The 12123-nt window shown below is 39.4% G+C and overlaps 1 protein-coding gene and 1 long non-coding RNA gene across 17 annotated transcripts in view; one reads left to right on the forward strand and one right to left on the reverse strand.

Annotated features, from left to right (window-relative positions):
- Positions 1-12123, forward strand: part of tcf12 (transcription factor 12) — a 354049-nt gene that overhangs the window by 180642 nt on the left and 161284 nt on the right. For 13 of the 15 annotated variants that reach the window (XR_011348679.1, XM_069910856.1, XM_069910855.1 and 10 more), the window contains one exon: positions 8219-8283. Coding sequence is in view for 14 of the 15 variants with exons in the window: in XM_069910856.1 (XP_069766957.1) it covers positions 8219-8283 (65 nt within the window). In the remaining variant the exon portion in view is untranslated. The remainder of the gene's footprint in view (positions 1-8218; positions 8284-12123) is intronic. The other 2 variants (XM_069910858.1, XM_069910860.1) reach the window with 1 other exon arrangement.
- Positions 1-12123, reverse strand: part of LOC138749479 (uncharacterized) — a 51603-nt gene that overhangs the window by 3629 nt on the left and 35851 nt on the right. The window contains exon 3 of one of the 2 annotated variants that reach the window (XR_011348681.1): positions 1882-2153. The exons of the other annotated variant lie outside the window; for it this stretch is intronic. This is a non-coding gene — a long non-coding RNA (uncharacterized lncRNA). The remainder of the gene's footprint in view (positions 1-1881; positions 2154-12123) is intronic. 2 annotated transcript variants of the gene reach the window in all.

Genomic DNA, 12123 nt, shown 5'->3' on the forward strand with positions numbered 1-12123 from the left:
GCCACATAGTATCTGGAAGAGAAAAATAGTTACAAGGTTTTAGGCTGTTCATTTGTAAGACGCATAGAGGTCCCTTGGAGGACATGGAGATGAAGGGGAAAAAAACATAACAATTGCACAAATTGATGAAGCAGGAGAGAGGTGGGAGGTTTTGCCAGAAAGCATATCTGTCGTCCAAGTTCATTGTGGAGGTGGGAATGAGGAGCTACCTTGATGACATGGGCACAGTTCTCCAACTGATTTGTGAAAGTCTTAAGTTTCACAAACTCAGTTTTTAAAATTTAGACATACAGCATGGTAACAGGCCTTTTTGCCCCATGAGCCCGTGCTATCCAAATACTCCAATTTTACCTACAACCCCCATTTGGTTGTAGACATTACAAATGAAATTAATGGGAGTAATCGAACATCTGCAGATGCTGGCATCTAGTGTAATACACAAAAATGCTGGAGAAACTCAGCAGATTCCACAGCATCCATAGGAAGTAAAAGTGTCTGGCCTGAGCCCTTCGCAACGTTCGCAACGTTTCCATTCCACATTCCAATTGAAGGGCTCAGGCCTGAAATGTTGACTGGCTTTTACTTCCTATGGATGTGTGTGACCTGCCAAATTTCTCCAGCTCTTGTGTATTGGGTGTAATTATTGGGAATCTTCAATAATAGGTTCTACAGCACAGAAACAGCTCCTCCTTCAGACCAACTTTTCTGCTGATCAAGTTCCATTTGCCTGCATTCAACCCATATCCCTATCTACCTTATCAGAGTATCTGTCTAAACGTCTATGAATGTTGCAGTCAAAAAAGGAAAAAGTTCAATATGAGAATGAGTTTGAGAGTCACAGTATGTTTGGAATAGTAACACCATTTCCCAATTGAAATATTGGAAACAAAGATGAATTGATTTTTTTTTTCTTGGATGCGTGTGTAAGCCTACGGTGCAATATGTGCGAAGAGAGTTTTGGTACAGGTCAACTGTTGTGTAATTGAACTCTAAAACTGATTTTAAAGTGGGAATGGTAAATAGTCTATTTGTGTTGGAACATTATAGCATAGGACAGGCCTTTCAGCCCATGAAGTTGTGCTGACCTATGTAAACCTATTTCATGACAATCTAACATTTTCCTACCTCACACCCATAACCCTCTATTTTTCTTCTCAGATGATGAAGATTTGTCTGCTGAGACCAAAGAGGATACTTCCTTAACACTTTGCTCTTGTTGAACTTCTGGTTTTAGTCACTTCCCTCAATTTTTTAAATAAGCCTGCTAAGGGTGCTTTATTTTTTTTTTTGCGAGATAGCCTTTTCTATACAATTGAAGAATAAATTAGATGAATGTTGGGCTAGATTTGTCCTTTCTACAAGTGATATGAATTATTCAAGTGTGATCCAAATAAAATAGAAGATTTCTTTTTAAAGTCATTTGCTTCACAAGTTGAAAGAAATAATAATGCTGAGATTGCTTGAGAACCTGAACAGTTGCAGCAATTTTGAGGAGAGCACAAAATAAATGCCAATGGTTCTCATTGGGTCTCTAGTATAGATGTATGGGAAGAAAACACCATTGCCAACTGTTTTTGAAGGAATTTTGGTTGGAATTGGAAGTTCAATGAAGATGACCTTATTAATTCAATGTGGTGGCATATTGGTGGGAATATAAGGACTAAATGAAAAGTGGTATTGAAAGTTACACAGAGTAGTTTGGGATGTAAATGATTTGACTTAAATTCATTTGGACTTGTTGGAGACCTCGCCTCCAAATGACCAAGTGGCCGCTATGAAGAGATAGTTAGGCAAAATCAACCCATGAAAAGCTGCCAGACCAGATAACATTCCCGGCAGAGTCCCCAAGAGATGTGAGGTTCAGCTTGCAGATGTTCTCACCGACATCTTTAACATCTCCCTGAGAAGCTCTGTGGTCCCCACACGCTTCAAAGCCGCCACCATTGTCCCTGTGCCGAAGAAGTTGTCCATGTCCTGCCTCAATGATTACCACCCCATCACATTACGCCCATCATCATGAAGTGCTTCAAGAGGCCCGTTATGAGGCACATCAACCCCCTGCTGCGTCACTAGACCTCCTGCAGTTCGCATACAGATCCAACCGCTCCACAGATGATGCAATCACCACGGCCATCCATCAAGTCCTCCCCCATCTGGAAAACAAAGACTCGTATGTTCAAATGCTATTTATTGACCAGCTCAGCATTCAACACAATCATACTTCAGTACCTGATAAGGAAATTGAACCTGCTGGATCTAAACACCTCCTTCTGCAATTGGATTCTTGACTTCCTGTTGGGGAGAGCTCAAGCAGTCTTGATCAGTAACAGGACTTCAAAGACCATCACACTGAGCATGGCCCCTGCCCCCCCCCCCCCCAGGGCTGCGTGCTTAGTCCACTGCTGTTCAATCTGCTGACCCAAGACTGTACAACTAATCACAGCTCGAACCACATCATCAAGTTTGCTGATGACATGACCGTGGTTTGCCTTATTAGTAAGAATGACAAGTCAGTGTATAGAAATGAGATGAAGTGGCTAACAGACTGGTGCAGACTCAACAACCTGTATCTGAATGTTAATAAAACAAAAGAGATGGTTGTTGACTTCAGGAGGGCCCAGGGGAAACCATGCTCTGCTGACCATTGACGGCTTGACAGTTGAGGATGTCAAGAGTATCAATTTCCTTGGTGTGCACTTGGCGGAGAATCTCACCTGGTCCCTTAACACTAGTTCCATAGCCAAGAAATCCCAGCAGCACCTCTACTTCCTGTGAAGGCTGAGGAACGTTCATCTCCCACCCTCCATCCTCGCAACATTCCACAGAGGACGTATTGAGAGCATCCTGTGCAACTGGATCACTGCCTAATTTGGAAGCTTGGACTTCAAAACCCTGCAGAGGTTAGCGAAGACAGCGGAAAAGATCATTAAGGGCTCTCTTCCTACCATGAGGGACATCTACAACATGATGCAGATGAAAGGTAATAAACATTGTGAAAGACCCCTTCTACCTCTGGTTGGAGGTACCGAAGCACTTCCAGATTGGGCAACAGTTTTTTCTCCCCAAGCTCTAAGCTCCTGAATTCCCAGAACATATGTGGATAGTGTACAGTGGACTTTTACTGTACACGCCTTAATATTTTAATGTGTTTACTATTAAAACCTATATTTATGTAAGTAGGCTCTGTGGTCCTGGAGAAACCCTATCTCGTCTTTACTGTGCGAGTATGGTATGAATGATAAAGGCGATGTGACAAACGTTTATACCAATCTTGTTTATATTTTCCTTAATTTTTCATTATTAGGTTGGTGTTCAGTAATTCTGAAATTGAAATCATTGCATTTGCTTAATCCATTATTAAATGTAAATGTTATAAAAGTATTCCAAGACTGAATTTTAGTTCATGTGACTGCTGATGCTCGAATCTGAAGTTGCTGGAGGGACTCATTGGGTCAGGCAGCATCTGTGCAGGGAAATGGAGAGTTGAGATTTTGGGCTGAGACAAGATAAAGCACAAAGTCCCTAAATTTTATCAAGAAGGAGTCTTGTTCCTGTTGTACTGGAATGGTAAAATAAAATAGCAGGAAGCAGTTCAAACAGTGTTGGCTTTTAAAAGAGCAATCCATTTAGTCCTCACTGCTCAGCTGGATCTGAGAATTGGAGGGGGGAGGGTGCGAAACATCGACACCTTTTACTTCCTATGGATGCTAAGGGACCCACTGCATTTCTCCAGCACTTTTAAGTACAGATCTTAGAAATGGTATGCTTTTACTTTGCTGTCTTTGTGGATAAACTTTTATGGTCTCTTTCTGTATCCTTAAATAATTGTGCATTTTTTCTGATGAAAATACTTGGTTATTTGTTCAAAACATTGACCCAGTCATTTCATTTTCCTGAGGTGCTGCAAAAATATTTATTGTAGTTGTCTACGTCCTTACAAGTTGCCTGTTGCAAGCGAACAACTAGCAACACTTGTGTGTTTGGAATAAGCATTATGTAATTCAGATCCATACACATTTTGGACATTGACTGGTTCTGCTTATGGCTGGTTTACTTAAAAAATTTAATGCAAAGATAATATTAGCAATTCAAAATTAAAATCACGATTAACAGTGTGTGCTTTGATTGTCAGAGGCATCCAAAATCTTTTGGAGGGGTGGAGTTTGGAGGTGATCAGCTGAAGCTTGGGTTGACTTTGTTTTGTCACTGATCTCTGCAGTTTATTGTTAATGTTGCATGTTGAACTTGTTACTTTTCCCCTACTCTGCTTTCTCATTGTTCGTAGCTGAATGGGTAATTTGGCATGGAAGGAAAGGTGGGTTCGTCCAGCAGCTGTAGATTCTGGCAAAAGGCAGTTAACACTTTCACAATAAATTAAAATATGCTTGGAATGGTTTTGGCAATAAAATTAAAATTGAAGATGAGATAAACTACGACTCATTTGTGTATAAACCGTTGTCCAATTTACCACCTAAGTAGTGATCAAATTTTTTACTTTTGGGTTCTTTTCCCAGAGTACGTTATAACTGTCGTATTTCTAAGATAGAATTCAGGAAAAAAAATCATTCAGAGTTGTTAGAAAATGGTGGTGACTTAATTTCAGGAAAAACTCAATCAAGAAGAAAATAGATCACTGATTGGCAGGTCAGCGACAACAGAATTAAAAAAAAATTTAGACATATAGCACGATAACAGGCCCTTTCGACCCATGAGCCCTTACCGTCCAATTGATGTTTTGAATAGTGGGAGGAAACCAGAGCTGCCGGGAGAAAACCCATGTAGACATGGGGAGAACTTACAAAGTCCTCACAGTCACCACGGGATTCGAACCCAGGTCCTGATCGCTGGCGCTGTACTCCACTGCTTCATAAACACAAGCTCTATAGATATAATTATATATAATTATATATATCAACATTGCTCTATATTTCATGCAAAGGTATTGTCATTCTGTTTTGGCCTTTTCTGTGGCCCAGGAGGATTTTTGACTGCAGTTAAGTTGGACTTGATTGTGCAACATTGGGTAGCAATCGAGAGCAAGGCACTTTGTTCACTTCCTCTGGTATCCTGACATAGAGCATCTGACACCAATTATGGCATTCCAGTACTGCCCTCACTGGTTCAAATAAATACCGAATCCAGCCAGTTTTTCATTTTGAGTGATATTTGGTTAGGTCACAAGATTGTTTTTGAACTAGATTTTAGATTTGCATTTTTTAAATCATGTGAATGAGGCCATCCTTTTTGTCCCTGGGTGTTTTTAATCTAGTTTTTTTTTGCCATGTGCCTCATTAAATTGTGAATGTAATGTTTGTAACACTCTTCAGCAAAAAAAAGTTGTATTTATCACACAACAATGTTAGTATAAATTTTTATCAATGGCCAATACTGGAGGATATCTAAGGTGAGTGGAGGAAAGCTTAGGTGAGATGTCAGAGGTAGTTTCTTTTTATGGAGGGTGATGGGCACCTCAAAGTACAGGCACGTCAGCAACTGTACTTCCTCAGGAATTTGCAGAGGTTCGGTATGGCATCAGAAACCGTGGCAAACCACATTTGTAGTGGAAAGTATGCTGACCAGCTGCTTTATGGTCTGGTATTAGGACACCAGTATCTCTGAGCAGAAAGCCCTGCAAAAAATAGTGGACATCGCCCAGTATAACACTGGCAAAACTCTCCCCACCATCAAGGAAATCCACAGGAAAACTCTGCAGCCAGAGAACAGCAATAATCATCAAGGATCTATGATCTTATCTTGCTGTTACCTTGAGGAAGGAGGTATAGGCTCCACAATTATCATACCATAAGGTTCAAGAATAGTTGCTACCCCTCCACCATCAGACTCCAACAACTTATACGGTCAGAGACTCATTTATGGTCTCTTACTTTGCACATTATTTATCACCGAATATTTTTTTCTGTATTGCACAGTCAGTTTGTTTACATTTCTTTGTTTACAATTCTCTCTTTTGTATATATATCTTCTTGAGTAGAGTTTTCAGAGATTGATAAGTTGGAATTCTGCCTGGCCAGCAGGAAACAGAATCTCAGGGTTGTATGTGATGTCGTGAATGTACTCTGACAATAAATCTGAACTTTGAATGCATTGCCAGGAGTGCTGCTGGAGACTTGTACAAGACTCTTAGATGAGCACATGGATATCAGAAAGATGGAGGTTATGAGCTGTGTGAGAAAGATGGGTTAGATGGACATGGAGTAGGTTTACATTGGTCAGTGCAACATCTTGGGCCAAAGGGACCTTATTGTGATGTATTGTTCTGTGAACAATGTGTTCTATTGTTCTCATTGCCATTTGAATAAATCTGACTTAAAACGTCAAAATCTGGTACGTGTTCTCATTGCATTCAGAAATGAAGCTCAACAATCAATGCTAGAATTTGCTGGAAAAATTGTCTTCAGTGTTGGTGACCTTTTCCAAGGTGAAGGTGGCTTATTTTGCCGATGCAGCAACAATTTCTGTGTTCCAAATTAATTTATCATCAGCCTTCAGAGATAAATTCAGTGCAATGTGAACCTATAGTGTGGTGTTTTTCTTTCTTCTATGCCAACTTAAGCTGATCAGTGGGCCTGGCATGCATACGGCTTCAGTGAAATCCAAAATGATACTTCTATTTGATAAGCATCTAAAATCTAAACTTGCTTTACAGTTATGAACTCTAAAGTAGCATCACAAATTTTTCTTGTAACGATATCGTAGCAATTTACACAAAGACCATCAATTGTGAAGATTAATTTCCCATTTGTGACTACCTGTTGACAACCAAACAGAAGGTGCTAAATCATTTACTGAGCATAACTTGAATAATGAAGCTGACCATGACAGTCAACTTTGTTTCACTGGAGAATTAGAAAATGGTTGAGGCTTCATGTCATCCTTTGAAATGGGGAAGATGCAGCTTTGATTCTTCATTTAAAGTTTTGGTAAAATTTCACATTTTTTCTGCAAAGGATTGACTTCATTAAAGAATCTGCTATTCAAAGAAATGCAGTGTGGTTGTGTAACTAAGAGTCACATGTTTAGTTAAAGGAAAAAGGAAATGACTTGTGTTGGACTTGTTCAAAATAATTTAATTAACAGCTTGGTTTGTTTTCCTGATTTGTTCTTTTGTCCTGTAAGCCAGCATCTGGAATCTATTTAGTCTCTCTCCAGGACATATTCATGGCACTTTGCTCTTTCTCACCTATGTGACCCCTTGCTGTATTGTTTTAAAGTACCAGCAGTTTAATGCATAAGTACAGATGTTCTTTTTTAGTGGCCAAATTTGTTTATGATACAAATTAATGTGGAGGGGTTATTAGGTGTGGGGTCTGCAGGGCAACCTGGACAGTTTGGGAGAACAGCACAGAGAAGAGATTTTTCATGCATTTTGGTGGAAAAAATAAAGAAGTAGACTATTTTCTAAATGGGGAGAAAATTCAACATGGCGAAAGGTCAAAAAGGGACTTGAGAGCTTGAGTATACGGTTCCTTGAAGGTTAGGTTGCAGGTTGAGTCAGTTAGCATTCATTTTGAGAGAACTAGACTATAAAGGCTAAGATGTAATGCTGAGGCTTTACAGGGTGTTGGTCAGACCACAGTTTTGTGAGCAGTTTTGGGTTCCAAATCCAAAGACAAATATGCTGGCATTGAAGAAGATCTTGAAGAGGTTTCAAATAATGATTTCAAGGGATGAGTGTTTGATAGCTATGGGCCTATACTTGCTGCAGTTGCGATGAGAAGGATTCTCATTGAAACCAAATATTACAAGGCCTAGACAGAATGTTGAGGAGAAAATTTTCCCAGTAGTGGGAGAGTCGAGGACTATTGGGCACTGCCCCAGAATAAAGAACAGAGATGAGAAATTTCTACAGCCATAGGGTGAATCTGTGGAATTTTGTTGCCACAGACTGCTATGGAGGCCAGGTCATTAGGTCCATTTAAACAGAGGTAGATAGATTCTTGATGAGTAAACATGTCAAAGGTTATGATAGGAAGGCACAAGAATGATTTGAAAGGTGGAGCAGACTTGACGAGCTAATGGCCTAATTTTGTTCCTAAATCAAGGACTTCGCTCTGAATTTTAGCATTAATTATGTCACATTATTTTGGGCCATTAATCAGTGTTGGGTGTCAAAAAGATGTTCATTGTTCTCTCATTGTGCAGGATGATCTTGTGTATCAATAATCTCCTCTCCTAACTTTGGTAAATTTTGTTTCAGGAAAAGTTTCAGAGAGAGGATCCCTTCCACCATACAATAGAGATCCAAGCATACCAGTATGTCAAGTAAGTTTTTGCTTTCTTTATTTGCTAAGATGCTTTTACAGTACATTCTATGTAACTCTGAAAAATGCAAAGATTTTTTTTAGCTTCAGATCACAACTACATGTGGGAATTTATTTTGTTTCTTGTATATTGAATAATTTCCATCCTGCCTTTAACTAAACAAAAAAATTAAGAGCTATCATGTAGAAATTTGATGTTTTATCCGTGTTCAACATCACTGATATATTCTTTTTACAAAGAAAATTTATCAATCTTGTTTTTGAGAGTGTGTGTCTTATCATTTTTGATAAAATATTTCAGTAATTACTATGCTTGTCAAGGTTTCTGATAATGCTACAGAGTTGTAATAAATTTAATTCTCTATATTTGCAGTTATACCAGTGATTTTCATTATCTGGATGTCACTGCACTAATTATTTTGCCTATTGAATCAGGAACAGTTTACAGTATAGATATGAAAAATAATAAAGTGCAATGTATACTGCATCTACTTTGACAATTCCTTCATATCGTCAAGGAGATGAATATCACTTGCATTGATTTGCGAACTCCGTGTTGCTATATGTCTTTTATTGCCTGGAGAACAATCAATTAGGGCTAGGCAAATGTTACTAGACTGAGAACTGATGTCACAAAAGTGGACTGGAAACTGTTACAAGAAGGTAAATAGGTTGCAGAATAATGGGATTTAAATAGGAGATTCAGGGAGTTCAGGGAATACATTCCTATAAGGAAAAAGGGTTGTACTTCCAAATAAAGGACCTCCTGAGTGCTTGAAGGTCAGACGAGGGAAGAAAAGAAAGTATGTCAAACATGGAGAGCTTAATGCACTAGAAATACTGCAAGAAAATCAAAAGTAAAGGAGTGAAATTGAAAGAAAAGGCATGAACATTTTGTTCTGTAAGATCAAAAGAAAGCTCAGTACTTATGGGCCAATAATAGACAGTTGTAGCAGCTGCATTGCAATGCGAAATTAAGAAAGAGAAAATGATCAGATGAAGTCACGTCGAAGTTCAGTAAAAGACATTTTTAAAACCCCGCGCGTTCCAAATGACATAATTGCAGAGTGATTATCAAGCCTCTGGTGAGCCACTGCACAGTCAAATTAAATTAATCAAGAGAAATGAACTAATACATTTGGGGTGGAGCAATATATGGGAATTAATAACAATTGGTTGACCCTTTACTTTAGTGTGCTGCCTTTTGATCCATGCAATATCCTCTCTCCCCTCCTTTCTAACCTTTCCTCTACCTTCCCACACTCCTTCCCCTGTTCCCAAATCCTCTTTCCCCGTTGTTCCCATCTGCCTACCATCCTTCCTGTATTTTCTTTCATTAATCAATTTCATTTTTGTTCAAAATTCATAATGTGTGGTCCCTTTATTTTCTACACATCACCTTTGAGCCTCTGGCACAGTCTCCAACCTTACTCCCACTGCACCCCCCCCCCACCCCATCCGTGCTAAAGCACAATTCATCCAGTTCACTCTTCCCCTTATCTCCTTATCTTTTTATCCTGGCTATCTCCCCTTTACACTCTCAGTCCTGATGCAGATTCCCAGCCCAAAATATCAACTGTCTCATTCCACAATTGCTGTTTGATCCACTGAATTCCTAAAGAAGTTTTTTGCTCTGATTTTGTATTTTTTTTTCTGTCAAAGAGGAAGCTTTTGTCTTTTTCTACATTATATCTCCTCTTCATTGTCTTCTCCCGTTCAGTGAAACTTTTATCGCCCCATCAACTTCCTTTGTATTCTCCTTCTAGCCACTCTTCCAAGTAGCTTTGTATTACTATCAAATCTTGAAATATTACAATCTGTGGCCCAGCACTGTTTTTGTGTCAACTTGCAGATTACAGACTTCCAACCTGAAAAGGACATGGTTGATACTCTGTATTTTCTGCTAATGGGTTAGTTCTCAACCCCTGCAAATATTACACCTTCAGTATTGTTTTATACTCTCCTGTGTGACGTTTTGCACAATGAAGGCCTTTCCATCAGAACCATTTTTTCGCTGCATCTGATAACCAATTTATTGTTACATACATTGTACAATTTACATGCGCTGTTTAAAAAAAATTACATGAACAACTAAAAATACCCCATGACAATAGCATGCTTAATTGAATTAAAAAGAGACAATAAATACAAAAAAAAGTTATCCTAGTGCAATAAAAGGGGCAGCAATAGTGCGGCAATCCTTTTGTGTCGGAGTGTTGATGGTTAGTGTAACTAGGGGAGGTTCAAGAACCTGTTAGCCATTGGAAAGAAACTGCTCTTGTACCTAGAGGTAGGCCTTCTGGCTCTTGTACCTTCTATTGAAAGTAGCAGTGAGAAGAGGTTATGACCAGGGTGATGGAGATCCTTTATAGGGTTGGCTGCCCTCAAGAGGTAGGGCCTCACATAGATGCATTAAATGGGTGGGAGTTTGGAGCCCGTGATGGATCTGGCTATGGTAGTGACTTTGGAGCCACCTGCATTCCTGTGCCCTCGAGTTTCCAATCCAGCGATGCAACCAATCAGTATACTTTCCGCAACTGTGGAAGTGTTTGATGTCATGCCGAAACTCCTCAGACTCCATTCTGCAAGTTACAATCTCAGAATCCAAATGATACATAAAAGATTATTTTCCATGCAGACGCTGCCTAATTCTTGTACCACCTTCCTAGTGCCCTGTTGCTCCTTCATTAATAACAGATTCCAATGTTTTAACTCATGGGCTGTCTGGATAATGTCTATAGTTTCTCTGTGGAATTTTGAATTAATCATATTTTTTACACTTTTAGTTTTCTAGTTCTTTTGACCTCCTTATTTACTATTGCTCTTTACTATTTTCAGGGTTTCCTTCATCCTCCCTGAAGACAAAAAAAATACTTATTTAACTACATTTGCTTTTTGCACAGTGAAATCCATTCCATTTATCTTCCAATTCACCTTTAATTCATCCAATTTCTTCAATATTTCCCATCTTTTCTATATTGTTGAGCAATTCTCCCTCTGCTACTTTGGTTGGTTGGACATGATATTTCTATAATACATGCCTGGCATAAGGGCGCCAATATCTCTGCAAAAGGTAGTACAGTCCAGGTAGTACATCACAGGCAAAATTCTCCCCACCAGCAAGAAAATATACATGGAATGCTGCTCTCAGCAGCAGCAATCATCAGAAATGCACTCCACCAAGGACGTACTCTTTTTTTCATAATTAAATTTAGATGGAGACATACAGCACGGTTACAGACCCTTTCAGCCCATGTGGCCTAATTACACACAATTGACCTACAACCCTGGTAACCCTTTGAGTAGTGGGAGGAAACTGGAGCACCCGACACTGAGAATGTAAACTCCTTACAGACAGTGCAGGTTTTGAATCCCAGTCGCTGGTACTGTAACAGCGATGCGCTAACCGCTCTCTCTGCTGCCATCAGAAAAGAGGTATAGGCGCCACAAGTCTTGTATCACCAACTTCAGGAACAGTTGCAACCCATCCACCACCAGACTCCTAAACAACAGACAATCAGAGACCCTTTAAAGACTATTACTTTGCACGTTATTATTGAATTGTATTGCACAGTCAGTTTGTTTACATTTTTTTTCTCTTTTGGATGCATATCTTTTCTTGAGTATTCCTTACACTACCGATAAGTAGAAATTCTGTCTGGCCTGCAGGAAAAGGAATCTCAGGGTTGTATGTGATATCTTTTAAATTTTAAAAAATTTAGACATACAGCATGGTAACAGGCCATTTTGACCTACAAGCCTATGCTGCCCAATTTACACCCAGTTACCCTACAGCCTCCAGTACGTTTCAAACGTTGGGAGGAAACCAGAGCTCCTGGGG

This window comes from Narcine bancroftii, chromosome 14, assembly GCF_036971445.1.
Source record: "Narcine bancroftii isolate sNarBan1 chromosome 14, sNarBan1.hap1, whole genome shotgun sequence".
NCBI lineage: Eukaryota > Metazoa > Chordata > Chondrichthyes > Torpediniformes > Narcinidae > Narcine > Narcine bancroftii.